This window comes from Crocuta crocuta, unplaced genomic scaffold (assembly GCF_008692635.1).
Source record: "Crocuta crocuta isolate KB4526 unplaced genomic scaffold, BGI_CrCroc_1.0 scaffold14, whole genome shotgun sequence".
In the NCBI taxonomy this organism is placed as follows: Eukaryota; Metazoa; Chordata; class Mammalia; order Carnivora; family Hyaenidae; genus Crocuta; species Crocuta crocuta.
In genome coordinates, this window is record NW_027530209.1 from 3,209,766 (window position 1) to 3,237,514 (window position 27,749).

The 27,749-nt window shown below is 41.1% G+C and overlaps 1 protein-coding gene across 1 annotated transcript in view; it reads left to right on the top strand.

Annotated features, from left to right (window-relative positions):
• Window positions 1-27,749, top strand: part of SLC25A13 (solute carrier family 25 member 13) — a 184,552-nt gene that overhangs the window by 140,008 nt on the left and 16,795 nt on the right. The window contains exon 15 of the mRNA XM_077765407.1: window positions 12,466-12,606. Coding sequence (XP_077621533.1) covers window positions 12,466-12,606 — 141 coding nt within the window. The remainder of the gene's footprint in view (window positions 1-12,465; window positions 12,607-27,749) is intronic.

Sequence of the window (27,749 nt, forward strand, 5' to 3'; positions counted from 1 at the left end):
CACTTCAGAACATAGTTTGGAGATTTCTTGCAAAACTGAACTTACTGTAAGATCCAGCAATTGCACTCCTTGTTATTTACCCAAAGAAGTTGAAAACATATTTTCAACAAAAGCCTGCACAAAGATGCTTATAGCAGCTTTATTCATAGCTGCCAAAACTTGGAAGAAACCAAGATGTCCTTCAGTAGGTGAACGGATAAATAAACTGTGGTACATCCAGACAAAGGAATATTATTGAGTCTAAAAAGAAATGAGTTATTGAGCCATGAAAAGACTTGGAAGAACCTTAAGTGCATATTACTAAGTGAAAGAAGCCAATCTGGAAAGGCTGCATACTGTATGATTCCAACATAGAATCCAGGATAGAACAGTCTGCAAAAGACCAAAACTGTGCAGACAGTAAAAAGATCAATTGTTGCTAGGGACGGAGGAGAGAGAGAAGTGAATAAGCAGAGCACAGAGGATTTTTAAGGCCATGAAAATACTCTGTGTGATATTACTGTGATGGATCTGTGTCATTATATTTTTTTCCAAACACATAGAATGTACCAAGAATGAACCCTAAGGTAAACTATGGGCTTTGGATGATTATGATATGTCAGTGTGGATTCATCAGTTATAACAAATGTAGCACTCTGGTAGGGAGGGTTGATAATGGAGAGGCTATGCATGTGGTGGGTGTGCCTAGGGTATATGAGAAATCTGTGAACCTCCCTCTCCATTTTTTTTTTTTTTTTTTGTAAACCTGAAACAACTCTAAAAAAATAAATAAATAAAAGAGCCAATAGCAAAAAATGCTAGCCTTGGCAAACTAAGTTTGGAGGTTTCTGAGAAGCCCGTCGGGCAGCTCCATCACAGTTTGGCCAGAAAGTCTTCTGGTGGATGGGACTAAGGGACTAGGCTGGATGAGAATTCTGCTGTCTGGCTGCTTCTAGGAAAAGCCCTTTGTCCAAATTTCTGCTTGACTTGGAGAAGAAATAAAAGAACCATCTGCTGGCACTAAGGGTCCGTCAGGAAGACCTCCCTAGCTAAGAGCTGCCCTTTGGTGGCCCAGAAATGTCATCTCATTAGGGGAAAGTCCAACTGGCAAAAGACCCTGAGCCAGCCTGATGTCTCTTTTCTATTTTCTCCCTTCTGTGGCAAAGTCTCAGCCTGGTTTGACTCAAAACCAGGTTTGACTTCAAACCCTGGGCCATTCTTCTGGTTATCTAATCAATAGGGGAGGGGTTTGTTATGATGTGAAAATATGAAGAAAGATTGGGTCACAGCTCTCATACGCTTTAGACACTGAAGGTCTGTAAATCATTAAATGATTCTGGTAGTAGCAGTCAAAATATACATGTATCACAGCCAGAGCCCAAATGTGAACATATTTGACAGGTCTGTAACTTCATTGCTTTTTAATGTCAGTCAAACAGATTCCACTTTGGTTTCTTGGCCAGGCTTCCTATTAAAATGCTATGAAGTTGAAAATATGAAACTTAATATTTGTAAAACATGTAAACAGCATAGCCTTTTTCCACATTGCCATGTAGTTAAGAAATTAAGAGTAGGGAAATTTCAATTTGGTATCTCTCGAAAACAATTATGTGGTAAGAATCTATTCTCTTTTAAAGTTTCTTAATAGTCTAGTTACGGATTTTTTTACTTAAGAGCTTAATTTACACACTCAGTCAAAGTAGAAAATCCTGCCTTGTTTCATGTTTGGAGATGTGCATTTAGTCAGACAGTCTGAGTATGCAAATTGGTTTGTTAGGGTTGCCATGACCTAATGCCACAGACTGCATGGCTAAGTACTAGAAAGCCGGAAGTCCAAGATCAAGGTGTCTGCAGGTGTGGTTCTCTTCTGAAGCCTCCATTCTTTGCTTGCAGATGCCCATCTTGTGTCTTCGTGTGCCATCCTTCAATCTGTTGTTGCTTGTGTTCTAATCACCTGTAAAGACTCCAGTCATGAGGAACTAGGGCCCACCCATTCGACCTCATTTTTACCTTAATTGTCTCTCTAAAGGCCTTCTTTCCCAAAACAGTCACATTCTGAGGTATAGGATTAGGTCTTCAACATATGAATTTTAGAGAGACCCAACTTAGCTTATAACACTAAGGGTTAGGCTAAAGGTTTTTTTCTCAACTTGCAGTGAGGACTGAACTTCTTGACTGTACAGAGTGATAACCTCTCCTGTGATGGTACTGGGCACTGAATCTAACACTTGCCTTTCAGAGCTAGATAGAGGGTGAGGGGTCTCTTGGTCTCACACCCCCTCACAGTTGCCAGCTTCTTTAGGAGACTGTTGAATTCCTGTAGTCCATGTTGCGAAGTACCTGGCTGCTATTGGGTACTGTGTTTTAATTTAATTCATCCACTACTATTTGCTAAATACTTTTTTTTTTTTTTTAACTTGTGATCTTTTATTTTTCTTTTTAAGTAAGCTCTGTGCCCAACATGGGGCTTGAATACACAACCCTGAGATCAAGAGTTGTATGCTCTACGGACTGCGCCAGCCAGGCACCTCCCTGTGATCGTTCTATATGATAAGAATATCTATTCTACGTACAAATTATTCTCATGTCTCCATGTAACATTGAGTTAGTAAGAGAGTAAATAGAAAATACCTTGAATCTTAGATTTCTTAAGAAATCTTTATTTTCCAATTCATCTAAATATCAAATACTATCATCACTTGAGTATTCATTTTATATGTAATGTGCATCGTTAGGCATTTACCAGTGTAGACCTTTTATCTAGTTACAATTTTATTTGTATCCAAATAATCAAAATACTGTATTTAGATTTTAGTTTAAAAAAGCCATATTCCATAACTTCATATTAATCTATTTTTGACACATGTAAGCACACATTTTAGAATGTCAGTGTGCAATTAGATATTCTTAGCACATGTCATTTGTGAAAAGCACTTTAAATCTAAGTACATTCAATTGAGCATAATTAAAATATCAAGATACACATTCTTCATATACATTTTGCCACTTAATTTTTTAAGTAGCTATAAGTATCTACCATGTGCATTCAAATTAAAGGGAGGTGATTAAATACAGTTATATTTAATGCTTTTAGTTTAAAATATAGGAGGAATTGCACTATGTTAAAAAAAAAATACACCACTATGTTTTCTGTGGACGGCAGATTGATGACAGGATTGATTTTTTTTTTTTTTTTAACGCAAGACTGTTAATAGTTTCTGAATATTCTCAAGACTTTTGCCTAGAATGGTTTGGGGACTGGGGGCAGATCATAAGAAAGCATGCTTTTTCATCTTGTGAGTTTTTTTGACTCAACTCCCCAGGTCCTAAGAGAGAATGTTCAGGGGTACTATCTAGGTTAGGAAAGAAGCTTTGGAGAAGCTTCACCTATTAGCTCATAATAGGTGAAAGAAAATGGATCCTAGGGAAATATGAACTGGAGCTTCTGAACCAAACCTTTAGATAATGTGTTTAAGCTGTGGCTATTTTCCAAAGTTTAATAATAAGCAGCCTTGGTCAGTCATTAAAAATTTTTTTTAGTATTTATTTTTGAGAGAGAGACAGAGCGAGAGCAGGGGAGAGGCAGAGAAGGGGAGGCACAGAATGCGAAGCAGGCTCCAGGCTCTGAACTGTCAGCACAGAGTCCAGGGCGGGGCTAGAATTCACACCAGGAGATCATGACCTGAGCCAAAGTCAAGACACTTAATTGACTAAGCCACCCACCCGCGCCAACTTTTTAAGGCATATAACTTTAAAACCTACTTGTTCACAGTTATTGGACCTGAACTATGTTAGGATCACTTTAGTGTGAAGGTCACTGACCTTGGAGTACTTGGGTAGTGCGTTAGGGTCCTGTAGTATGTTGCCTTTCTAAATATTTGATTCTTGACATTCTGTTTTTTTTTTTTTTTTTTTAAATGTTTTNGACGCGGGTCTCGAACCCACGAACCGCGAGATCATGACCTAAGCGAAAGTCGGTCGCTTAACCGACTAAGCCACCCAGGCGCCCCTTGACATTCTGTTTTTAAAAAAAATAGATGAATCACTTCCCACAATAAAATTACTATGCAGCCTCAGAAGCATTAACAGTGAAGTTAATCATTACATAACACGGCAAGAGGAATTTGGGTGATAAAATTGTGAAAAAGAAGAAATCAAGCTTATAGTAGCACCTGGTCAATAAGCCAAATCTGACGGAAACCACATTTCAGGTTCTTTGCAGACTATCTAGCCCATTTCGGAGAGGGGGTATTAGAGGGGAAAAAACCTGTAATTTTACTTTGAGCTGTGAGGAGTGTGGCATGTGAAAAATTAGAGCATTTGGAAATAATGATGCTTGGTGTCGATAGAGCCCTGTTCATTTGAGAAGCTTGGTGCTTGGGCTTCACGCTGACATAGTTGTAGCTCCCACAGTCTTATGTGCCTTTCTCATTGCTCTCAGCCCTCCTGGATGCACAGGTGAATTTATGAAGATCATGGATTTTAGACAGGAATCACAAATGCTGAAACTGTCCTGGAGACATGGACTTGAATTTGTATTGGTAGCGAAATGGGGCATCCAGCATTCATTTGAGACCACTTTAAAGGCCCGAAACATTAGAAGTTGATCTTGAACGTAAAGGGTATTTGTGTGGCTTTCCTTCCAGCAGTCAGATTACCTGGTCAGAAGAATGTGCACTGTGCCTCGTTTTCAGCAGGGGGGAACCTCGTGTCTGTCTCAGTTCCTTTTGTGACCGGTGGTGCTCATTTCCAAAGTGGTTTGCTAGTGTTGGGGGCGGTCCACACCTGCATGGAACCACAGAAAGCAGCCGCACAGACAGTGTGGTGAACTCTGTGCTGGATAACTCTATTATCTAGCCATTGTCGTTTTTACCAGCTCCCGAAGCAGGACATGATTAACCATTTCTCAGTAACAAAAGTAGTCAAAATTAGAAGTACCCACATTTTATTGAGTGTCAGCTTGAATTCAGTTAATAAAGTTAAATGAATTTAAGTTAAATAAAAACTCTTTGGTTATGTGGAACACCACTCCATCACCCATCACTTAGGTGAGTTCTTTGTTTTTTTTTCTTTTCCCCCAAACATTTTTGCTCGAGACTGCCACTTCCTACAATCCTCAGTATAACCGTGTTTTCCTCAAAAAGAAAGTTTAATTTATAGGTTTCTAGGAAAAGAAAAAACTGGCACTTATTTGTACTGGCTTTGAGGGAGCTTGGTGAGCTGAATTCACCTAAACAGAGTTCTGTCGTCTATGAATGGTAAGCAGTACCACTGATTGAGTAGTATGCCAGGCCCACGATGAGTGCTTTCTGTATATGTTTTCATTTTATCTTCACATCATTCTGGAAGTAACAGACATGTGCTCTTCATTGGTTTGGGGGGGGCAGGGGTCTTCGTTAGTTTTGTTCACTCTAACACACCTGCTGTAGAGTTGGCAAAGTTTCCTTTTTAAAAAAAATGCTACAGAGCATTTTGTCACATTGACACTAGCATTCTCTGACGGTACAGTGGACAGTAAAACATGCTTGTTCAGTACCTAGTCATCGTCTGGGTGACTATCTACATAGGATTGAACTCACTCATTCCTCATCTGCAGGCCCGTGTACACAGTGGGGTCTTAATAGAGAACCCACTGGGTGCTGCCCGTGGCTTTGGGTCCCTTTAGGTAGGGGCAGGTTAGCAGGCCTACATAGCCCTTCAGCACACTGCATCCGGCTATGTTTTCTGTCCCTTTGAGTCGGGGGGTGGAATTTATGAGCCATTGCATCAGACCCCTCCGTAGACGTCATTAGCTACCTCATTGTCCTCCTCTCCGTGTCACACCTCGGACTAACTTCACCAAAACTTCTGGAGAGACAGAATATGATGTTACTGTTGTTGATTTCTCGGGGGCCACTTGTTTTGTATTTGGTTTATGCTTCACGACTTCCGTTGCCTCCTTGTGCCAAATCCTGATCCATTTGATTCTGTTCTCCTTTGTCTTTAATGCATAAGTAGTAGGGAAATCCTGGCTTCACCCCCCACCCCCCATCTGCCTTCCACTCCCCTCCCCAACCCAGAACTTGTGTGCTGTTTTGCGCAGGTGTGACCTAGTCCTCCTCAGCTCTGATTTATCTCTTCCCTCTCTCCCCAAGAGCGGCTCTCCTTCATGACCCTAAATGCATTTGCATTCTGCCTTGCTTGCTTCCGTAAATGACATCATTCTCTCTCTTTCCCTTCCCTTAAAAATGTAGATTACACAAAGTCTAACTCCCCAGCATCTACTTTCCCATCTTTCTGACCACAGATCACCCTGTGAGCTGGACCTTGCCTCCTTCTGCCAGCAGATACTGTTGGCCATTTTGTCATTGGCTTTCTCCCTTCCAGAAGCCCCCTTCTTGACCTCTCTGCCTGGATTGCTGTGCACTGGAGTGTGTGGTGGAGGCTCCTTTTCACTTAGGTCTCCACTCCTGGTGTTTCATCTCCCTGCACCCCACCTGAGCTCCTGCCTTCAGTTAGCACACAGATGGGGGAATGACACCCTCTGCTGATTCTATCCCTAACTGCCAGCTCACTTTTCCATTGCCTTCTGGATGTGTCACCCGTCCTCTCTGCCCCTTTGTTCCTGTTATACGCATGTAAAACTATGGGCCCTTCCTTTGATCCTACATACTCCTTCTCCCGCATACTCAGCAGCCGGGCCCAGTGCTCTCTACTGCATCCATTCCTCAGCCATCCACCCCCGTACTTTCTTACTGGTGTAATTGTTCCAGTTGTGGCCTTTCTTCTCCCTCATCTAGTCCGCTAAAACCCTAATTGTTATCCCTGCCTTAGGGCTCTTCTCCCCTACTGAACTCTTCTGAACCCTTCTACCACCTGGTCCATCTTTCTGAGACACAGATAGTAGTCACGACACTCTCCAGCCCCTAAACCCTGTTTTATAACCTGCTTTCGTCCCGCTGCATGAGTCCAGGAAGGCACCATTGAGGCCTTCTTTGATTTGGCCCCAGTAGCCTTCCCTTCAGCCTTCCTCTCTCATGGTCCTTAAGCAGGTGGCTGGTTCTTCTGTGCTACCAGGATACATAGTGGTAAATGGTGGGAGTGCCTGACTGGCTTCGGGCAGGTCTGCTTTGAATGTAGGCTCCACCTTCCTAGCTCTGCGATCTCTGGCAAGTTACATAAGCTACTTCACCCTTTCACTCTCCATTTACTCACTTATAGCGCTGGAATAGTATATGTTATGAGGACCAACAGAGAAAATTCGTACAAAGCTCTTAGGATAATGTCGAGTACATAGTAGACGCTCAATAAATGCTAGTGGAGATCAACATTATCTACCATATTAAGACTTCACTGGACAGATTTGGTGTTGGACCTCTTTGCCCTCTAAGTGTGCTAGGCCTTTGTCTCTGTGCCTTTGTGCTATTCTCTGCCTCTATTAGCTAAATCCTAATTGCACTCAGTCACCAGCTGATGTGTTACTGTCTTACATGCCTTAGCACCTCCCAGGTTATCCCATCCAACAGAAATCTTGCCCTTCTTCAGATTGCCATGGCAGTTTGTCTGGACCTTACCTCTTGTTTATTATAATTGTCTTTTCCCATGTGCCATGCTTCCTATCTCTAACACATGTATTTATTGGACTCCATAGAAAATCCTTTGCCTGTTGGCTGTGAGTCCTGTGTAAGTGCTGTATTAGTTTGCTAGCCCTACCACAACAAAATTCCACAGACTGCGTGACTTAAGATAAATTTATCTTGTCATGCTTCTGGAAGGTCGAAGTCCAAGGTGGTGTCATCAATGTCTGCAGGGTTGGTGTCTTCTGAGGCCTCTCTCGTTGGCCTGATGATGTCCGCCCTCTTGCTGTGTCCTCCTGTACTCTCTTTTCATTGTGCACATTAGTGTCCATGTCTCAGTTTCCTCTTACTATAAGGACACAAGTTACATGGGAGTAGGGGCCGCCCATATGACCTCACCTTACCTTAACTACTTTTGTAAAGGCGCTGTCTCCCAGTATAGGCACTGTCTGAGGTACTGAGGGTTAGGACTTCAGTATATGAATTTTGTTGGAGCATAGTTCAGCCCATAACAATTTCTTTAATCTTTTATGCCTCAATTTTCTCTTATGTAAGTAAAATCTGGAAAAAATACTTCTTGAGTAGGCTGAAGATCTGTAATACATGCAAAACAATACCCTGATAGCCAGTAATGGATGCTTAATGAATATTTATGACCTCACTCCTATTTCAAGCTCCTTGAGAACAGGATTGCTTGTGTCCTTGCAGCTCTTAGGACAAACTTTGAGAACAATTGCTTATAAACATTTGGTGAGTTTTTATGATGTGAATGAATGAATGAATGATCAGGTAGCAGAAGTGAGCCTGTAGTAAGAAGCACATGGGTTTTGTTGGATAGAGCCATACGCTGGGTAGGAACTAAGGGTTCAGTAATAAAGAACCTGTAGAAAGGAAACCTATAGACACTGTAAATAAAATGTGCCACACAGAACCATTTCTAGTGTGGTATAGAAAATCTTTGCCTGCCCCACTCGCCACAGACTCCAGAAAGTCACAGGGAAGTGTTTTGTGACAAAATTCCACACACACACACAGAACACAGCATCTTTACACAGCCAGGTCTCTCAAGTGATGAGGGACACAAAGACATGCACAATAGGTGTTCCTGTCCGCGGTCTGTGGATTCAGCTATCTTTGATCTCACAGAGGAGGCACGCGGGTAAGGCGCTGTGAATGGACAATAGCCCGGGAGGGCGGCAGCCCGCGTGCCGCTCAGTGATCAAGTCGTGGTGACGCCCAGACACCGTGCATCTGATGATAAGCATCTTTTCTTGGTGCCTTGGAGTCTCATTTCCTTCCAGCTTGACTCCAAAGGACCAATTCATCTTCAGTGCCTGTGCAGTGTTCCACTTTGAGTCTGTAAGCTCTTTCTTTCTAAGTCCACCCCAGGCCAGGAGTCCATCATTATTTTCTCTCAGTATCACTACACTTTTTTCCCACTCTGTCTGTTCCCTGCAGCTGTCTGAAGCGGATTTGACTTTTGCATTGTCCTTAGTGATTAGAATTCACTGTGCCGTGCTAAAAGAATTGGTATCTATCGATTGGCTGAGAGTCAGGGAATTGAGTATTAAATTCTTATTTTGTATATGACATTAACTTTTACAAGTATTAGTGCAGATATAAGGTAACGAGCAAGACAGCAATTCTGTACCTAAGGATTATACCCTTTAATAATGGCACCACTTGGATACATACGAAAAGTTTGTTGTGAGGTCAGATGTAAAACATAAAAGTTGCCCTCTGAAAGAAACTGGCAAACTGGAATTAGAAGTCACAGCTGAAAGTAAGCCTGGCAAGCAGCTTTTCAGAATTTAAAGGGATCATGGAGGTGATACAGTGAAGTAGAGCGATTCTTAACTCTCACTGCACATCTTAATCAGGTTTTTTAAAGGGCAGTCACAGAATTTCTTACTCGTCTGAAGTAGGATTTAGAAGTCACTACTGTTTCAGAGCTTTGCAAGTGACTGTAACATGCAGCCAGGGAGGGGCACCATCACTTTAGGAGACAGGAAAAGGAACCTGTTTGGAGTCACTACTGTGTCACAGACATCGTGCTGGCTGCGCTCCGTTCTTCATCTCCTGGAGTCTCTGAGTGAAGGGGTTTGACAAATGGGACTGGCCACGGGCTGCACTTGCACTCAGGTGCCTCTCGAGCCACCGTGGTGAGCATGAGCATGCATTGCGTTCCTGTGTTGTTCTTAAAGAAGATCAACGTATGCAGACTCCTGGCCTTTCTGCTCTTGATAGAGGTGCTCTGACCCACTTTTGAGCTTTTAAAACTAAGCCTCAGATTGGATTAATTCCAGCTCATTCTGCTCCCATAAAACAATTTTTAAATATTTATTTTTTATTCATTTTTGCAACTCAAGAGCCTGGGTTAGGCAGCACCAGCATGATCCTCATTTACCATCGGTGCTGTTACTAAGCCAGGTCCATTTCCTCCCTCCCTTCTGCCAGCTTTAACTCCCTTTGTTAAACCCACAAAATACTGAGGAGCTGTGGATAGGCGGGGGCTTGGCCTTCCTGCCTGCCTGCAGGTCACAGCAGTGTGGGAGCAAACCACTCTTCTGAGCCAGAGAGGAGGGAGCCAAATGTCTGTGGAACCAGAACACAGCAGCCTCTGGGCATGTCGCCTCCTGCTCTCCTTCCCACTTTACAAGGGCCTTTCTTGGGCCTTTTGATGAATCCAGCCTAGGTTTTTTTTTTCCTGCCAAGGTTGTTTCACCCACCTCCAAGAGCCAAAGGTGATGGGTAAAACAAGTAAGCAAGGAGAGGGGGTCGGTGTGGCTGTCAAGACACTGGACCATACTGCTTGCTGCCTTCTAAACAGTCGTGATGGGGTGAGAGGGGAAGGCTTGGTCTGTTTTTAAGATCAAGTGTGTGTTGATAGTATCAAGTTTGTGAAAATGGAAAAACAATTTGATTTATAGAGAATTAACGGATGAACATATTTCTTTACTTTTTTTGGCTAACATTGCTATGTATATCAGGTAAGTTATGCAGAGGTATTTATTTTTCTTTATACAAGTAATATGGAATCTATGTAGAAGAATTTAAAAATACAGCAGAAAAGAAAATAAACCACTTGTAATCCTACCACCTCAAAAGCACTGCATTGGTGTGTTTTCTACACAATGGTAAGGGATAACAGGGGGAAAGCTGTACATGCATTTAAACATGAGGGTTTTTACTTCCCAGTATATATATTGAACATTTTCCACGATATTTTTATAGGCAGCATACTATCTCATTGCATGACATACTCAAATTCACTTAATCCATCTCTCATCGTTGGATGTTTATGTTGTATCTAATTTTTATTTCCAAGTGAATTTTAAGATCATATTTGTATACAGTGTTGATTAGTACTGGCCATTATATGAGGGCACATACATTGGTTAATGGGATCAGAGAATCTAGTAAGAAGTAGTTTTATATGATATTAACCCAAAGAATGCTTGTTATCATGATCACATCTACTGAGCTGTGAAATATCAGCACTGTATCTGTGGTCTAGTGTGGAGGCATCACTGTGTAATAAAGATTCTGAACTATATATATTGTGTGTCAACCTTAGTTCAGAAGAAATAAAATTTTAATGTATTTGTGACCATGAATAACAAGCCGAAGTACAGTGAGGGACTGTGTAACTGCCTAAAATAAACATAAGCTTAGCTTCCAAATAACTAGCTTAAAATTTCCCTTACTACGCTTTATTTTTAAGTACATTTTATTCTTTTTATTTTGATTTTTTAAAGTTTATTCATTTAATAAACTCAGATGAAAGAGAAACAGAGTGCATGAGCAGGGCAGGAATAGAGAGTGAGGGAAGGAGAGAGAATCCCAAGCAGGCTCTGCACTGCCAGCACAGAGCCTAGTGTGGGGCTCAGACCCATGAACCGTGAGATCATGACCTGAGCCAAAGTCAAGAGCCGGACGCTCAACTGACTGAACCACCCAGGTGCCCCAAGTACACTTAAAGATTTCCACTGATGACCTCGGAGGTGGGGCACCCAGCCACTGCTGGAATGAAATAATACACATGGCTCAGAGTTTAGACCATAATTGATTTAATGCATATTTTTACTACTTTGACATTTATCTTCTATAAAAAGATTAATCTATACACAGGTAATACAGAAATAAAATTGTGAGAATATGCAGCTCCATGAAGTGGTGTTTGATGATGGGCCTGAGAAGAAACAATAGCTTTCATCTAAGTTGATGTCTTCTCTGGCAATTCTTGCATCATTGCCAGAATCAGAGTCCATCACAGGACAGCCTGTGTACTCCTTGTCCTCTCCTATTCTGACAGACAGCTCTGTGTCTATTTATTTGGATACTATTTGATTTTAATTTTAGTGCTGCCTTTGTGCCCTTGGCTTTGAGCCCTTGATGGCAGTTGTTTGTGCTTCAGGGAATCCTTTTCATTTCCATGGGAGGACTTTGGTGATGCCGGGAGACATCTGTCTGTTCTTTTCCCTCTTTCAACCTCTGCATGAGGGAAATAGAACCTCAGTACCCAAGACCTCCTGGGCAGTAGCTGCATTTTGATTCAGACTCATAGTCACTGTCTTGTTTGTTTGTTTGTTTTTGAGAGAGAGAAAGAGAGAGAGAGAGCAGGGGAGGGGCAGAGAGAGAGGAAGAATCCAAAGCAGGGTCCAGGCTCTAAGCTGTCAACACAGAGTCTGATGCTGAGCTTGAACTCACAAGCCTGAGCCAAAGTTGGATGCTTAACTGACTGAGCCACCAAGGCGCCCCATCGTAGTCATTGTTGTAATTGGTGCAACCAGGATTGAAAACTACAGTCTCTTGAAGATGGATGGAGTATTCCAAGCTCCATAGAGAATAATCACACCCTCTTCCCGACCTTCCATATCCTTACCTTTCTGTGGTCCTAAATCTTTACTTTTTTTCTCTTTTTTTTTAGGCAGGAGGCTCCCAGGTGATTTTCACAAATCCTTTAGAAATCGTCAAGATCCGTTTGCAAGTGGCTGGAGAGATCACCACTGGTCCCCGAGTCAGTGCCCTGTCTGTCGTAAGGGACCTGGGATTCTTTGGGATCTACAAGGTAATTTTCCTTTTAGTCATTTATTTGATCTGTGTTCATTTCCTAAGTTAGCGAATGGGGTGAGCTATGTAAATAAACTTTTCATCAGCATGAAATTGACCCCTCACATTTTGGTACCTGGAGAAGGCTTTCTGCTAGGGCCCATTGGGTACCTTCATGCCCGCTGTCAAAAAGCCGTCCTCGAAATATACTAATCACAGATGGCTGTGATGTGAGTGTTGCTTAGCGGTTAGCTCTTTGCAGCAACAGTGGCTGGAGCTTTATTTGGATTTGTTACTCATACAAAAAGCTAATTCTCAGTGCTGCCCTCTGTGTAGGATAGAAACAAAGATCATAGGGTACCATTTGTTGGAAGATAACGCTGAGCTCAGTTAAAGGAGAAGCCCATACGAGACTGGGAATTCATTTTCTGATCCCTGTATATTCCAATCCCTGTATATTCATAATTCTTTTGAATCTTAATCATTTGTCATTTAGAAAATAATTTTTTCGGAATAATTGCAAAACCAGGCTCTCAGAAAATACTTGAAATTTATTATTCACACTTCTCTATCAAGTTGAATTGCAATATACTAGAACTAGCTGTATATATCCCCAGCGGTAATGTTTTATCAAACCCAAGGTGTTTACCATTTTTCAGTAAGAAAGTTAAAAAAATTTTTTCATGGCCAACTTGACTAAGTAAAGCTTTAGGGATAAGTAAACCTGAAGTCAGATGTTTACTTAAAATAGTTTTCATTTATTTACACATAAACATATAAATTCCCATCATATGAAATTGGTATTACTCTTTTCTGTCCGTACATATCAAGAAATATTTTATTCAAACTCTTCATAAGAATTTTGAATCAGTGTTTGGATTACCAGCTTGTGAATCAGCCATCCATTCACATGGCCCCACAGAGAACCCACACTAGCTGGGTGAAGCACTTTTGGGCTCCGTGTGCAGCACTGTCCCTGGCAATTTTATCCCACAGATACACAGCATGAGGACAGGTGTTTCTTTTTTCCTCTTCCCAGTCCATCCTGAACAGACATACCCGGTCCCATAATGTAACAACTTATCATATTGCTTTTGAGAGTCCACCTTAAACTAACCTTGTTTTGACTTTCAGCATTTATGAGATCTTACCCCCAGGAATACTTTATCACACACCCCCCTTTTTTTTTAACTCAAGCTTTGGAAGTGATTTTGGTATAAACATCCAGTGTTAGTGATGATTGAGGTTGTTTCAGGCAAATCCGCCCGTCCGCAAATGCTCCTCTGTACTTCTCAAGATCAAGTGATTGGAAAAGTATACCATGATCTGAGACTTTGTTAGAATTGAATGTAAGTGACACACCTTTTCTGGGGTTAGTTTTAGGGGGGAAACTTGCCCTGTATTTAGGTATGTGTGGTGTTTAGGAATAAACATGCAGATTTTGTAAGTGGCACTTAAGACACTCAGCATGTGGCTGTGCAGGGGAGCACCCTGTTAGAGCCATTTCACTTGCCAAATTACTCTCCGGCTGTAAAGGTACAAGCAGTATTGTCACAGAGCACAGCACCGATCAATTTGAAGAAGAGTCATATTCTCTTCTGAATTTTTAGGCTCTCTGCAGACTCTAACAAACGTGGCAGCACGTATGTCATTTTGACAAGATGCCAAGCAGTCTTTTTAGCAGGTTGTCTGGTGAAAAGCACTTAGATACTATGGCAATGACTGCTACCGAAACGTCTCAAAAGATAAAATGGTAAAAACTTGTTTGCTGACACAGAAACAGAGACTGTTAAACTACCTGCAAATGATACAAGACTGGGGGGTCCTTTTCATCTTCACAGCATTTCAAAATCTAAATCCCTGCTAACACCGCTTGCCAGAAGTCGGTCTGATTTTGCAGTTCGGAGAACAGAGGCTGCCGATGACGGGTATCTGGGCTGAAACCGAGGCTCAGAAGTTTCTTGTTTCCACTTTTGTGCTAGAATTGCTTCCCTGCAATGAGCAGGATTGCTCAAGTTTGAGCAAGAGACTTCTCCCATATAAAGGTAGTTTAATTACTAGCCTCGTGGTTTAATCCAGTTCAGAGGCATTCCATGGGGCTTGTTGCCGCCTTAAAAAATGCTGCTTTTGGAGTATTGGTAATTACCAAGTGAAGTCACTAACACTTTGAGCTTCTGGAAACTCGGTGTCTGGGAAGAGAGTGAGTTGGCAGTCCCATCCTTTCCGCAGGCCGTTGGTGTCATTGACCAAATTCGCTAGGACTGAGTCTGGACTTAGCAGAGCCCACCTCTCCGTTTGGTCGCTTCAGTCCTGCATTACCACCCTCGGCGACCCTCCTTTATGTTCCCCAGTGCAGCCACAGGTTTTGTTTCTTGTGAATCTCTCCTGTCCAGTTTTGCTCATCTGACCCTACTGCTCAGAAGTCATTTAGCAATTCAAGACCCATCCTTTTGGAGAATGCTTAAAGCACTGGAGCTTCGGAACGTTAGCATTTCTGTGATTTACTGTGATTTTGTTTCATGGTTGTGCTTTTTAGTCACAAAGCTTTTTCTCTGTCTCTAGTTTTTTTTAAGTTGGGCATAAAAATGGAAATGGCTGGAGTGACCTAACACTGTAGAACTTGGTATGTGTCCCTGCAGGTGGGTCTTTAAAAAGAGAAGTACTGTCCTGGTTTTAGTAGGGACTGGGGATCTTCGTTCTCCTTCCCTTCGGTCTTTTGTTTGCTGTTGTTTACATGACAATGTAAGACCCGGGAGGGGTGTGTGGTGAGAGGCTCCATCGGTGTGTTTAGCCCTGCTGTTTAACCTCAGCTAAATTGGACTTAACCGGTCTTTCTCTTTTTCTCCTGAATTGACTTGCAAAATACCCAACTATTCTGTGACTTCCCAGTAAATGGTAATTAGAATATTTGCTTTAGAAATACATTTACAACTGAAAAAAAAGTGGATGTGGTAAACATTTCACATTCCTGAGGTTAGAAATGGTTTAGAGCAGATATAGTGAGCTCTGCAAACAAAGCCTCTGCTCCTTCTTTTGGTAACGTTTAGGGAGATTTAGTCACAGCTCAGACTAGGTAGGTGATTGAAGTAAAGGCAAGATAATTAACTGCCACTGAACAAGCTCTCTGAATATAATGGGTTTTTTTTAAACCTACAACATATATTACTTTTTGTAAGAATATATGATGATGTATTTCCCTTTCCCTACACAAATTGTGTTTATTGCACAAGTCCCTGGAACATAAATATAATCAATCCTGTCATAGAAAAGAAAGTGGTATGCATCTTTTGAATGGCACCTTGCCCATAGGAGCCTACAGAGCTTTGACAAGGGAATGGATTACAGTGTGAATGGAAGGAAACATAGTTTAACATTAATAATGGCATCACAGCTGATCTAGGCCAAAAAGTTGCTTCCCTAAGCTATGGACCAGTTCATGGTGCTTTTTGAAGGCAAAACATGCTCAGTGAAGCAGTGACAGCCAGGATATCAAGCCTTGTTGAAAACTGCTTTCAGATTGTATAATAGTCACAAATTACACTCCAGCTTGGAAGGCAGTCACTTAGGAGTAGGGGCTCTATCTGCTGTGTTCTCACCAAAGGCATTTTGTCCCACTGCATTTAACAGAGTGTTCAAATATGTTTTTCATCCACACACATGTGTGTTATATATGTGTGTTCATTCATGGACTGTGTATAAATCAGCCACTGGATCTGCTATCCATAAAATCAGAAAGCAAGCAGTGATACATCAGTACATTCTTATTTATTCTGCTAATTATCTCAAAGAGATGTTGTTTGTGTTTAAAATAGAAGTTTACGTTTCAAAAAAATCAAAAGGTTTTTGAAAAAGTAAGACTCTCTAACCCTTACTGCTTCCTTCTCTCTTCAAAAGAGAGAGCAGGCCAGGGAGGGGCAGAGATAGCAAGAGAGAATCCCGTTCAGCCGTCAGTGCAGAGCCTGATGTGGGGCTCGATTCCATGAACGGTGAGATCATGACTCGAATGGGATGTTAACCGACTGAGCCACCCAGACACCCCAAATAGAATATTTCTAAATACACAATATATCTTTTTCAAATTGAACTGTATGGTTGACACACAATGTTACAGGAGTTTCACATGCATACAGTAGACCTTAAAACTCTTTCCTCATTTTACTTAATAGTTGTGTAAATGTTTTTCTTAAGTTTTTCTAAGCAGTCTCCTATTGATGAATGTTTGTGTTGTTTCTTGTTTGGGGATATTATTAGCAATGACAAGGTGAATATCCCCTATAGTGTATTTTGACATACTTTTGTGAGTATATACAAATGATAAATTCCTAGCAATGAAAAATTTTAGGTCAAGGGGCATGTGCATAGTTTTAAGTGTTAATAGGTTTTCTCAGATTATGTTAGTTTATCAATTTGAGCTTGATAACATATGAGTACATAAGAATAACTACCCAATTTAGGACCTTTTAAAAATACCTATTTTTGTGAGTTCCTGACCCCATCTGAAGAAAACAATTGTCCCATCATTACTTTGAGGACACTGTGCCATGCTAATTTTGACATCAAGGCCATTATGTGGTTTTACAGCCACCAGGGTAGTAGTTCTCACCCTCTTACTTATCCCACATTTATCTTTCATCTGGGCATCTGTGAAAACCTCCTCATGGATTTATTCATTTCCCCTCTTGACCCCCCCCCCCAAATCCATCGTCCCCACAGCAGCCAGAGTTAGTCTATTTAAAATGTAAATCAGATTAATTCATTCACTCCACACACTTTTAATGAAAGCCAACTATTCCCGTAGGTGAGGATGTGGCTGTGAAGAGCCAAGTCCTTGCTCAACGTTTGGTGGGTAGAAAAAGCCATCAAGAAAACAAATTTGGTGATAGGTGGGGTAGGGTGGAGGGGAGATGGGGAAAAAGGCTGAAGGGGTGGGAGATACAGGCTTCCGGTTATACCGTGAATAAGCCATGGGGATAAGAGGTACAACATAGGGAATATACTTAGGATATTGTAATAGTGTTGTATGGTGACAGATGGTGGCTACACTAGTGTGAGCACTAACCTCTAGGCATACCACTATGTTGTACACCTGAAACTAATGTAACATTGTGTGTCAGCTATACTCAAAACAAAAACAGATCTCTGACATCAGGTGGGGTTAAGAACTTTGAAGAAAAAGGAGACAGGTGAGGGTGAGGAAGAGGCTCAAGGCAGGATGGAATGTGGGGTAGGGAGTTCATTTTAATAGGTGATCAGGAAAGCCTCTCAGATGAGATGATGTTAAGCAGAAACCAGAGGAAATGAGAAACAAGTGTGCGCTACAGAAATTGTGTCTTCCTGATGGAAAACCATCCAGCAACTTCCTGTTGCACCTAGAATAGAACCCCAGCTCCTTCCCTGTGGCTCTGTCTTCTCCACCCTCCGTTTTGTACCATCCTCTGCTGCCTTTCTTTTATCTGGATATTCCAAGTTCGCTCCCTTTTGCTTTCCCACTTGCCTAAAGGTTCTTCCCTTCACTTCTGAGGTCAGCAGATGCTTGCTCAGAAAGACAGCCACGTCACTTGCCACCATAGTGCCCCCTGGGTGTGTGTGAGTCTGCTCATCTAGAGTGTACTTTGGTACCAAGGACCTACCTTGTTCCCTGCTGCCTGTGACAGTTTCTGGCACATAAATAGACATTCGATAAATATTTGTTGAGCAAATGAATGGTAAGCAAAAGCCAGGTGTTCCCAAGTTATAAATAAGGATATTAGAGCACAGAAAGTGAGTGAATTGGCAAGCAATGACCACAGACTATGATACTGGGATGTCACCTGTAAAGAAAGCAGCTAATTATAGGAGAGCTTGCTTTCTCGTTTTCAGAGGCACCCATTCTTTCACCCAGCAAGCTCTGCCCTGGGTGCTGGGGATACAAACATAAATTAAAAAGTGCATGGTTTTATAAGAAGTTTACCATCTCATGGGGTGGTCAGACTGATAAAAAGACCCTGAGAGCACAACATGTATAAGTTGGGAAGGGCTGTCAGGGGTGTGCACAGGTACTAAGGGAGGTGGGGCTGACTCCGCAGCAAGATCAGAAAGGCTTTCTGAAAGGGAGATAGCCTTAAGGGAGAACTCATCATTCACCAGTGGAAGCCGAAGACAAATGACATGATCGGGTTTGTGTTTGAAGAAGGATAATTCAGCTTCAGTGTGGACAATGCCATGTCGGAAGAGCAGGACTGAAGGCCGGGCAGTCTGTGAGGGGGCTGTAGGCTGGGGATGGTGGGGAGAAGGGATGGCAGTAACCTAAAGTGATACCGGTACAGTTAGGGAGGGGGGCTTATTTGAAGGATGTTTGAGAGTCAGTCTCTCAAAGTCTTGCAAAGTGTTGCAAGGTGAAAAGGAAAGGAAGAGTAAAAGAGGACTCCCAGATTTCTGGCCTGAGCACCTAGATAGGTGGCAATAGCATAAATTGTAGAACTTTCTTTTTTTCTTTTTTCTTTTTTTAAATATTTATTAATTTTTGAAAGAGAGAAAGAGAGACAGAGTGCAAGCAGGGTAGGGGTAGAGAGACAGGGAGACACAGAATCTGAAGCAGGCTCCAGACTCTGAGCTGTCAGCACAGAGCGTGATGAGGGGCTTGAACTCACAAACTGCAAGATCATGACATGAACTGAAGTCGGACACTTAACTGAGTTGCCCAAGTGCCCCTAGAACTTTCTAATATTTAAGAAGCTGCAGAAACTTTACAAAACTTTCTATCTGATGAGACCTTTCTAATTAAGAAGAGAAACCCAGAAATCTTGGGTGTTTTTTTTTTAATGTTTTATTTATTTCTGAGAGAGAGAGAGAACGTGAGCAGGGCAGAGTCAGAGAGAGAGGGAGATATAGAATCTGAAGGAGGCTCCAGGCTCTGAGCTAGCTGTCAGCATAGAGCCCGACGCGGGGCTCGAACCCACGAACCGTGAGATCATGACCTGAGCTGAAGTCGGACGCTTAACTGACTGAGCCACCCAGGTGCTCCAAGAAACCCATAAATCTTAAAATATGTAGCAAGGTGACTTAGTAAGCAGGTCTAGGGCTAAGAGTGAAACTGTCTGCTGACCCCCTGTGCAGTATCTTCCCTATATAGTCTTACAGAATGTAGGACTGAAGCCTTATCAGAGGACCAGGGGCCATAAGCATTCTTTAAAGGGTCATCTGCATGCATGAAACTATGAGACTGGGTAAGATCTCCAGGCCAATGGGACACCAGTGATGGAACTCAGAGTTCCATCACTTAGGTAACAGAAAGAAGTCTAGGTGGAAAAAAATAATAGAAGCATCTGTCAGGTGGAGAACTGAAGTGAACAGTCTTTGGTAGGAGTTGGTAGAGGGATAAAGTACAAGGCGGGGGAAGAAGAGGTGAAGTGGTATCAAATGCCATAGAGACCAAAGGGATGAAGCCCAAGAAGGGGTCTTTGAACTATCTTTATAAAGATAGAGGTCAGTGGGGCACCTGGGTGGATCAGTTGATTAAGCTTCTGACTTTGGCTTGGGTTATAATCTCATAGTTCGTGAGTTCAAGCCCTGTCAGGTGCTGTGCTGACAGCTCAGAGGGTGGAACCTGCTTGGGATTCTGTGTCTCCCTCTCTCTCTGCCCCTCCCCCACTCATGCTCTGTCTTTCTCTCAAAAATAAATAAACATTAAAAAGTAAAGATGGAAGTCAGTGGCTATCTTTAAGAAATCAACTTAAAGAGCAACTGGGTGGCTTAGTTGGTCAAGTATATGACCGGCTCAGGTCATGATCTTATGGTTCATGGGTTCAAGCCCCACATCAGGCTCTCTGCTGACAGCTCAGGGCCTGGAGCCTGCTTCAGATTCTGTTTCTCCCTCTCCTCTGGCCCTCCCTGGCTCGCACTTTACCTCTGTCTCTCCAAAATAAATAAACAGTTAAAAAAAATTAATTTAAGTAGAATGGCAGAGGTAGAAACCTACGTGAGCAGATACAGATCACTCAACCTTTTACTGTAAAAGAAGGGGACGAGTAGAGCCACTAGAAGAAAAGTAGAATCAAAGGATGTTGGAGGGAGAGGAGGTTGAGAGATGTTTGGTTTGGTTTGGTTTGGTTTGGTTTGGTTTGGTTTGGTTTGGTTTTGTGTGAGAACCAAACCTATCTGTAGGCAGAGAGGAAAAAGAGTCATTGAAGATAGAGGAATTGAAGCCTCTGAAGATGGCAAGATTGAATGTGTGCCAGGATTTCCAGAGCGACAGTAGAGACAGAGTGCAGGCTTAGAACTGAAAGAGAGAGAGAGAGAGTCTGTGTGTGTGTGTGTGCATGTGCACACATGCTCATGTACCTGTACATCTACAGTGTACACAAGCTCTTAGAGTTCATGTTTATTAATTGAGTGCTTGCTCTATGGTAGGCCCCATGCTTAAAGCTCTATATGATGTCATGTCATTTCATCCTTACACGGCCAAAGAGGAAGATGACATTTCCTTTTTTTAACTCCAAGTTAGAGTAGGGGAAAGGAAGACTTGATGGATTTAGGTAATTTGTTTGTTTGATGATTCAGGCAAGTTTAAAAAGAAAGTTAAATGCTGAGCATAGGCATTGAGCAGTTGGCAGGTTTGGTGTCATTGTTGACAGTGAGTGTGCTAGGGAAACGGTGATGGAAAGAACTGAGATGGCACTACATGTCATAGAATGTGATAGTTTAGGCCACGGCAGTTAGATAATGTTCTTAGTACCCAATGCTATCTTAGTATGATAGATCTTATAGGAGAATGACTGTGCTCTGCTAACTTTGTTTTCTAATTTTTTTTTTTAAGAGAGAGCAGGGGAGGGTCAGAGATGAAGGGAGAGACACAGAATTGGAAGCAGGCTCCAGGCTCTGAGCTGTCAGCACAGAGCCCAACATGGAGCTCGAACTCATGAACCACGAGATCATGACCTGAGCTAAAGTCGGATGCTTAACCGACTGAGCCACCCGGGCACCCCATTTGTTGTTTTGGTTCTCAGAATAAAAACATATTACATCTTATATCAGCTCCTTAAATTATAGAAATTAAAATTATTTTATCCATTGTGAGGCAAGAGGGCCCTTTTATTTTGTTTTTAACGCTTATATTAACCGGAGTAGCAATACAAATCACGTATGCTGTGCAGAAAGCCAGGTAACTGGACAGTGGAGTCATGTTGCTGTTCCAAATGGTGTCTATATGCATTCATTGAAAACTAACTTTGTGGCTTCCTGATAGCTTTGTCAAAAACACCTTCCATGAAAATGAAGAGTTTGGTCTTACTATCTCATTAAAAGGTAGAATTTTAGAAATTCATGAGAGGATATCAAATACCTCAAGGGCCTGGGGTTTGTATCTAATATGATGTGAACTTGAAATAATAATGGAAGTCATATAATATTGTCCATATCATGCTTAAAGGTTTCATTAAGAGAAAACAAACTGAAAAAAAAAAAAAAAAGACTTTTTAAATCCTTCTATCACTGTTTCAGATGCCATCATCTGTAAAAAGAGGACAGTAGTAGTACCTACATTTTCATAGGACTATTATCAGGATTTACTAAAATAATTCATTTAAAGGACATAGGCTAGATGAGCAGATAGTTTGCGTGATGTGTTATTATTAATTTTAAATTATAGGATGTCAACTAATGGATTCCTGCAGAGGTGTTTAACTCCTTCCACTCTGCCCCAGTCCTAGGGAATTTCTGATGCTGTGTGCTCGCCAGCTGTCTCTAGGTCAGGCGTTCTTCTTTCGAGTTTAGAATAGCAAATAAAAGGAGACAACTTGAAAAATAATATTTTTATAAAACACTACTGAAAGGAATTGAGTGCTAAAGGGGACTAGAAAAGATTCTTTATTAGAAAATTGGGGTGCCTCGGTGGCTGAGTTGGTTAAGTGTCTGACTCTTGATTTTGACTTGGGTCATATCTCACGGTTTGTGAGTTTGAGCCCCACATTAAGCTCTGTGCTGACAGTGCGGAGCTTCCTCGGGATTCTCTCTCTCTCCCTCTCTCTCTGCCCCTTCCCTGCTCATGCTCTCTCTCTCAAAATAAATAAACTTTTAAAATTATTTTAGAAAATGACCCTATTGTACACCTGAAACTAATATAACACTGTACGCTAACTATATTGCAATTAAAATTTAAAACTTCATAAAGAAAATAAAAACAAAAATACTAGAAAATGATTAATTTTTTGATCATTTTTCCGTTTGTTCATGAAATATTTGTTGAGGCTAACACTCTACTAGGAGCTGGAGTTACAAAGATGAATATGGTATCATTGCCTTCAAACCAGTGCTAAGAGAGGTGAGAGAATATAACCATATAGCACCATAGTTCTTTAATAATTACTGCCATAAAGTTTGCTAAAAATTAATTTTAGTAGGCAAAATAGTTTTTTAAAAAAGAAAATTCAGATAGAAAAGAGTAAATAACAATAAAATGTTGGCCTCTTAGTCCCATGCCACAGATAACCTATCTTTCCAGAGGCAAACGTTTTTATCAAGTTAGTGTTTTATTCTTTTGTTGTGAGTTTCTTTTGTTTCTGTTTTTTGCCAAGTGCCTGCAGGATTAGTTTCAACACAGTACTTTTTTACTTTAATTAAACTTTTGGAATAAAATATGCAGTCTTTCATGTTGAAAAGTATCGAAAATGATGTGACTAATCCATTGTTGATAGAGTGCTCTGTATATATTTTCTAGAAGTGATAGACACATTTCTGCTAATCTGTCCTTTCATTTATCTTGTTTCTAATTGTGACTAAGGTATCCATTTAAAAGGTGTCCAGTTTAAGAAGGGTTTATTGACTGTAAAATTAAGGAGATGTATGCCATGTGACAGCCCAAAAGTCCCATGTGGGGTATGATCAATTTAGCAAACCAGTATAAACTTTTTGGTAGGATTAGGTCTTTTGCCAAATAAAAGACTGGCTCATAGCCTGATAAATATAGAACTCTACTGTGTTGCAGGTATGAAACCATATAGGAGTCATACCTCAACTGCAAGTTGTTTAAAGAATATATTAGCTATTTCCATTATCTGCTGCAACAGGACAGTGTGCTCTTCATTGATGATGGTGATTACCTTATCATCATCACCTTTTATTGAAGATCCTTTGGCTAATTATTATACTGGGTACTTGATACTAGTCGTTGGGTCCAAATTCTTATGTCAGTAAAAATATTACATTTAATAAATGAGGGACTTGAGGTACAGAGATTTTAAGAACTTGTACCCAACACCAACTAGCTAAGTGGCAGAGTAATAATGACCTCTGAGCCCGGGTTTCTGACTCCAAAGCCTGCATTCTTGTTCCCACAATCTCCTTCCATTGGTGAGGAATGGCAGAATTCAGATACACATCCATATTTAAGATGGCACATGTTGACTTTTTTTTTTAATGTTTATTTATTTTTGAGAGAGAGAGACAGAGCGTGAGCGAGGCAAGAGTGGGGGTGGGGGGGCAGAATATTCGAAGTGGGCTCTGCGCTGACAGCAGATAGCCCATTGCAGGGCTCTAACTCACAAACTGTGAGATGGCCTGAGCCAAAGTCGGACATTCAACCGACCGAGCTACCCAGGCATCCTGTGACTGTTTCTTGAATACAGTCTCCTTTTCTCTGAAAAGTCATTTTCTTCAAGAAAAGTTGCATATAAAAAGGTGGAACAGGAAGAGAATACCCAGTTCAACAAGCTAATCAGCCATAATGATTGACAATGCAGAGAAATGGCTTTTATTGAGTATGCTGAAGGGGATTGGAATAAAGAGCTTTGTCTTTCTCCTTGGACTTTGAAATCTACATCAAGTAGAAAAAGTTGAAAAGGAATTATCAAAGGCACTGCCTGTATAATATTGCAACATTTTGAAGGAAACTTGTGAAGGGAATGTGTCAAGAGCAAGCCAGCTTGAACATCTATCTCCTCTTTAAGGTATTAAGTTCTCCCCATAGGGTTTCTAGCCATTGGCAGATAGGATATTTGAGCTGATCATCCCACTGAAAACAACTAAAAATGTTGGGTATTATACTTTAATATATTTTGTTAAAGCCTTTTCAAATTCATGAGCTAGTAAGGAATATTCAAGCCAAAATTTAGGTGAGATTAGCAGAACCCTAAAGCTGGCTTTGACCTTCAAGGCATTTACCAAACACCTGAACTTGAGCATTAATTTTTCATGTCCCAAGGGACAGCCAGGTACTGCCTAAAGTGCCAAGTCTAAAAGAATGGGGTAGAGCTAAGGTGGGGCAAGCAAGATATTTCAGTCACAAAATGTGAGGCACATGATGCTGGTTTGTATCAAACATCCCTGATACTGAGTGCCTCCTTCAAGTCTCTCCATTAGAGACCATTCCTGCCTTATTCAATTCCTGGTCCTGAAAAAGTAAGAGCAAAGTAAAAATGCTCCATTTTACCATTCTGGACTGTAAGGGAAATTGCTTTGGTTCTGGAGGGAAAAAAATTGGAGAAGGGAAAACCCTACCCGAGGGGTAATTAAGAATCCTAAGCTTGTCTCACATGGGTTTGAATGCTGAATCTATGTTTCTTGGGTGATAGGAAAACCCGCAAACTGGCAAAGTCTTAAATTGGTAGTACCCCCAGTTATCTGATAGGAGCAAACACAGATTCTCAAAAGGAGCCCACCTTCAACCCAGACCTCAAAGAATTTTCATAGATATTGTTGCAAGGCAGATGAAGAGCTCATAGTCTGAAATCTCAAGTCACACAAGGAAACCAGGTACTTTAAGAAAAGAGAGCAAAAAACAAGAGGCAGCATTTTAAACCTACGAAGACTTCAAATTTCAAAATTATCCGAAATATAAAATGAATGTTAGTATTTGTTTTAAAAAAAAATTTTAAAGGGTAAAAATATTTATAATGATTAAAATTTAAAACTGAACATTTCAAAATTTTGGCTTTAACAACAGATTAAACACAACTAAAGAGAGAGTTAGTGAACTGAAAGATAAGAGACAAACTTGGAATGGAAAGAGAAAGAGACATGGAGACACAGAGAAAAGTATGAGATGGTTTAATAGGTAAAAAAGAAAACCAGAAGGTATAAAAGAAAATGCTCCGGAACTATTAAAAGCTATCAATTCACAGATTCAAGAAGCACAACAATTGCAAGTGGGATATTAAATAAAAATAATTCAGGCTAAACATGTCAGAGTAAAGCTGCTGAATACCAAGGCTGCAGAGAAGCTCACAGATGGCCAGAGAAAAAAGCAGGTGGTCTTCAAAGGAAAATGGTTGAACTGACAACTAACTTAAAAACAGGAACAGTGGAAGCCAGAAGACATTGGAATGGTGTTTTCCATGCATGGAAGAGAAAAACCTTTCAACCTAGAATTCTATACCCTGTAAAAATGTCTTCCAAGAACAAGGATAAAACAAAAGACATAATAAAACACAGAATGTATATAACCAGTTGGCCCTTACTAAAGGAAATTCTAGAATATACTGCAGGTAGAAGGAAAGTGATCCAGATGACAGTTTTGAGATGCAGTAAGGAATGAAGGGCAAAGAAAGTGGTAAATGTTTAGTCTAAGTAGCGCTGTGTGAATTTAAATATATGTGTGATGGTAATTATAATGTGTCATGTTTTTAAAGCTAGAATTAAAATACATGACCATAAGATGGGAGGGTTGCTTATAATGTAAGTTGTATAAAATGCATGTATTATACAGGAGGAAGTTAACAAAGACTCTTAAGTGTATATATTAACATTTCCAGGATATAAATGCTTAGAGTAGTAACAGACTCTGAAGCTTGCAAATAGATCGTATGGAGACATCAGGGGAAAGAAGGCAAAAAAGGAAAGAAAAAAATTGAAAAGGTAGGACGTGTTTTATAGATTAGCTCTGTGAAGGTGACATGCTCAGAGACCAAAATTTCATGTCATAAAACTGTGCCACTAACTGATTTTCCTGCCTGTCTCACTGTGAGCATCATTGATGGCAAAGCAGTGTGCAGTAGAAGAGTAGAGAATCGGAACCAACATACGGAGTGGCATTTCCTCCAAAATAAAAAAACCCAAAACAAAAAAAACCTTGAGTTGCCAAGATGCTTTGGTCAGAATTGCAATGAAATTAAGGCGAAACCAATATCCTGAAAGTCCCTGGCCTAAAGAAACTAAATAATAGGTTCTGATATTTTATATTCAAATTGAAGTAATTTTGGTGTCACTGATACCAAGTCTCCAATTGTTGGCTGGTTCTTTTGGTTTTAACACCAGTGACACCATCACATAACGGGTCTTGGCACCAGTGATATTTCCCAGCAAGATGCTGAAACTCACCCTGTTTAAATCCCAGGCACGTGGGCTCAACTCTCCCTTCACTGGGCAGGTGCAATGCTGCCAGACTGTGTATACAAGGGTTAACTCACTTGGGAGCAACCAAGCGGCATGCTAAGGGATCAAGACATGACATGCTGCCCATTGTTTGTAGCTCCCGGATCAAAATATACAATTATACATGCCAAATAAATTCTAAACCTGTAAGGTAGGAAAGGAGGGCTGGCTCTGACTACAGGTGCCAGAAGCATTAAATAACCTCCTCAGACAAGGTGCACCACTGTTGTCTTGAATGCTGCAGGTCCCTCCGTCTGGCATTTTCCCCCATGCTAGACAATGTGCATTCACTGCAGGAGTCTCTGTTAAGCCTCCGTCTCCCAGACCTGCTGGCTCCTGGTGCCCGGCCCTGACACAGAGGTGCCTTTGTGAGTGTAATTACCTTCCTCTGTATTAGAAATGCTCTGTTTAGAGCTGTAGTTGCAGGTACAGCTAGAATAAGCAGGAATTAGCATGCAAAAAGACCTGCCCTGGCCCTGACTTCTTTATCAGCAATCATTCTTAAGGCTTGTTTTGTTCCTCAGATTGATTGGGTAGGTGTGATACCATCCAAGATGAAGAGCTTTAAAAGAAGAAAAAAAGATATTGGAGATAGCTGTGTGTGTGTGTGTGTGTGTGTGTGTGTGTGTGTGTGTGTGAGAGAGAGAGAGAGAGAGAGAGAGAGAGAGATAAATCCTGTTGTATTCTATCTTTTGACAATTTCATGCCTGACAGAGCTGCCAGAGTAAACTTGCTCATGGATGATTCTAGCAACTTAAGAACTGATTAAACTCCCTTAGGCTTTCCACAGTGTCCATGAAAAAAAAAAAAAAAAAAAAA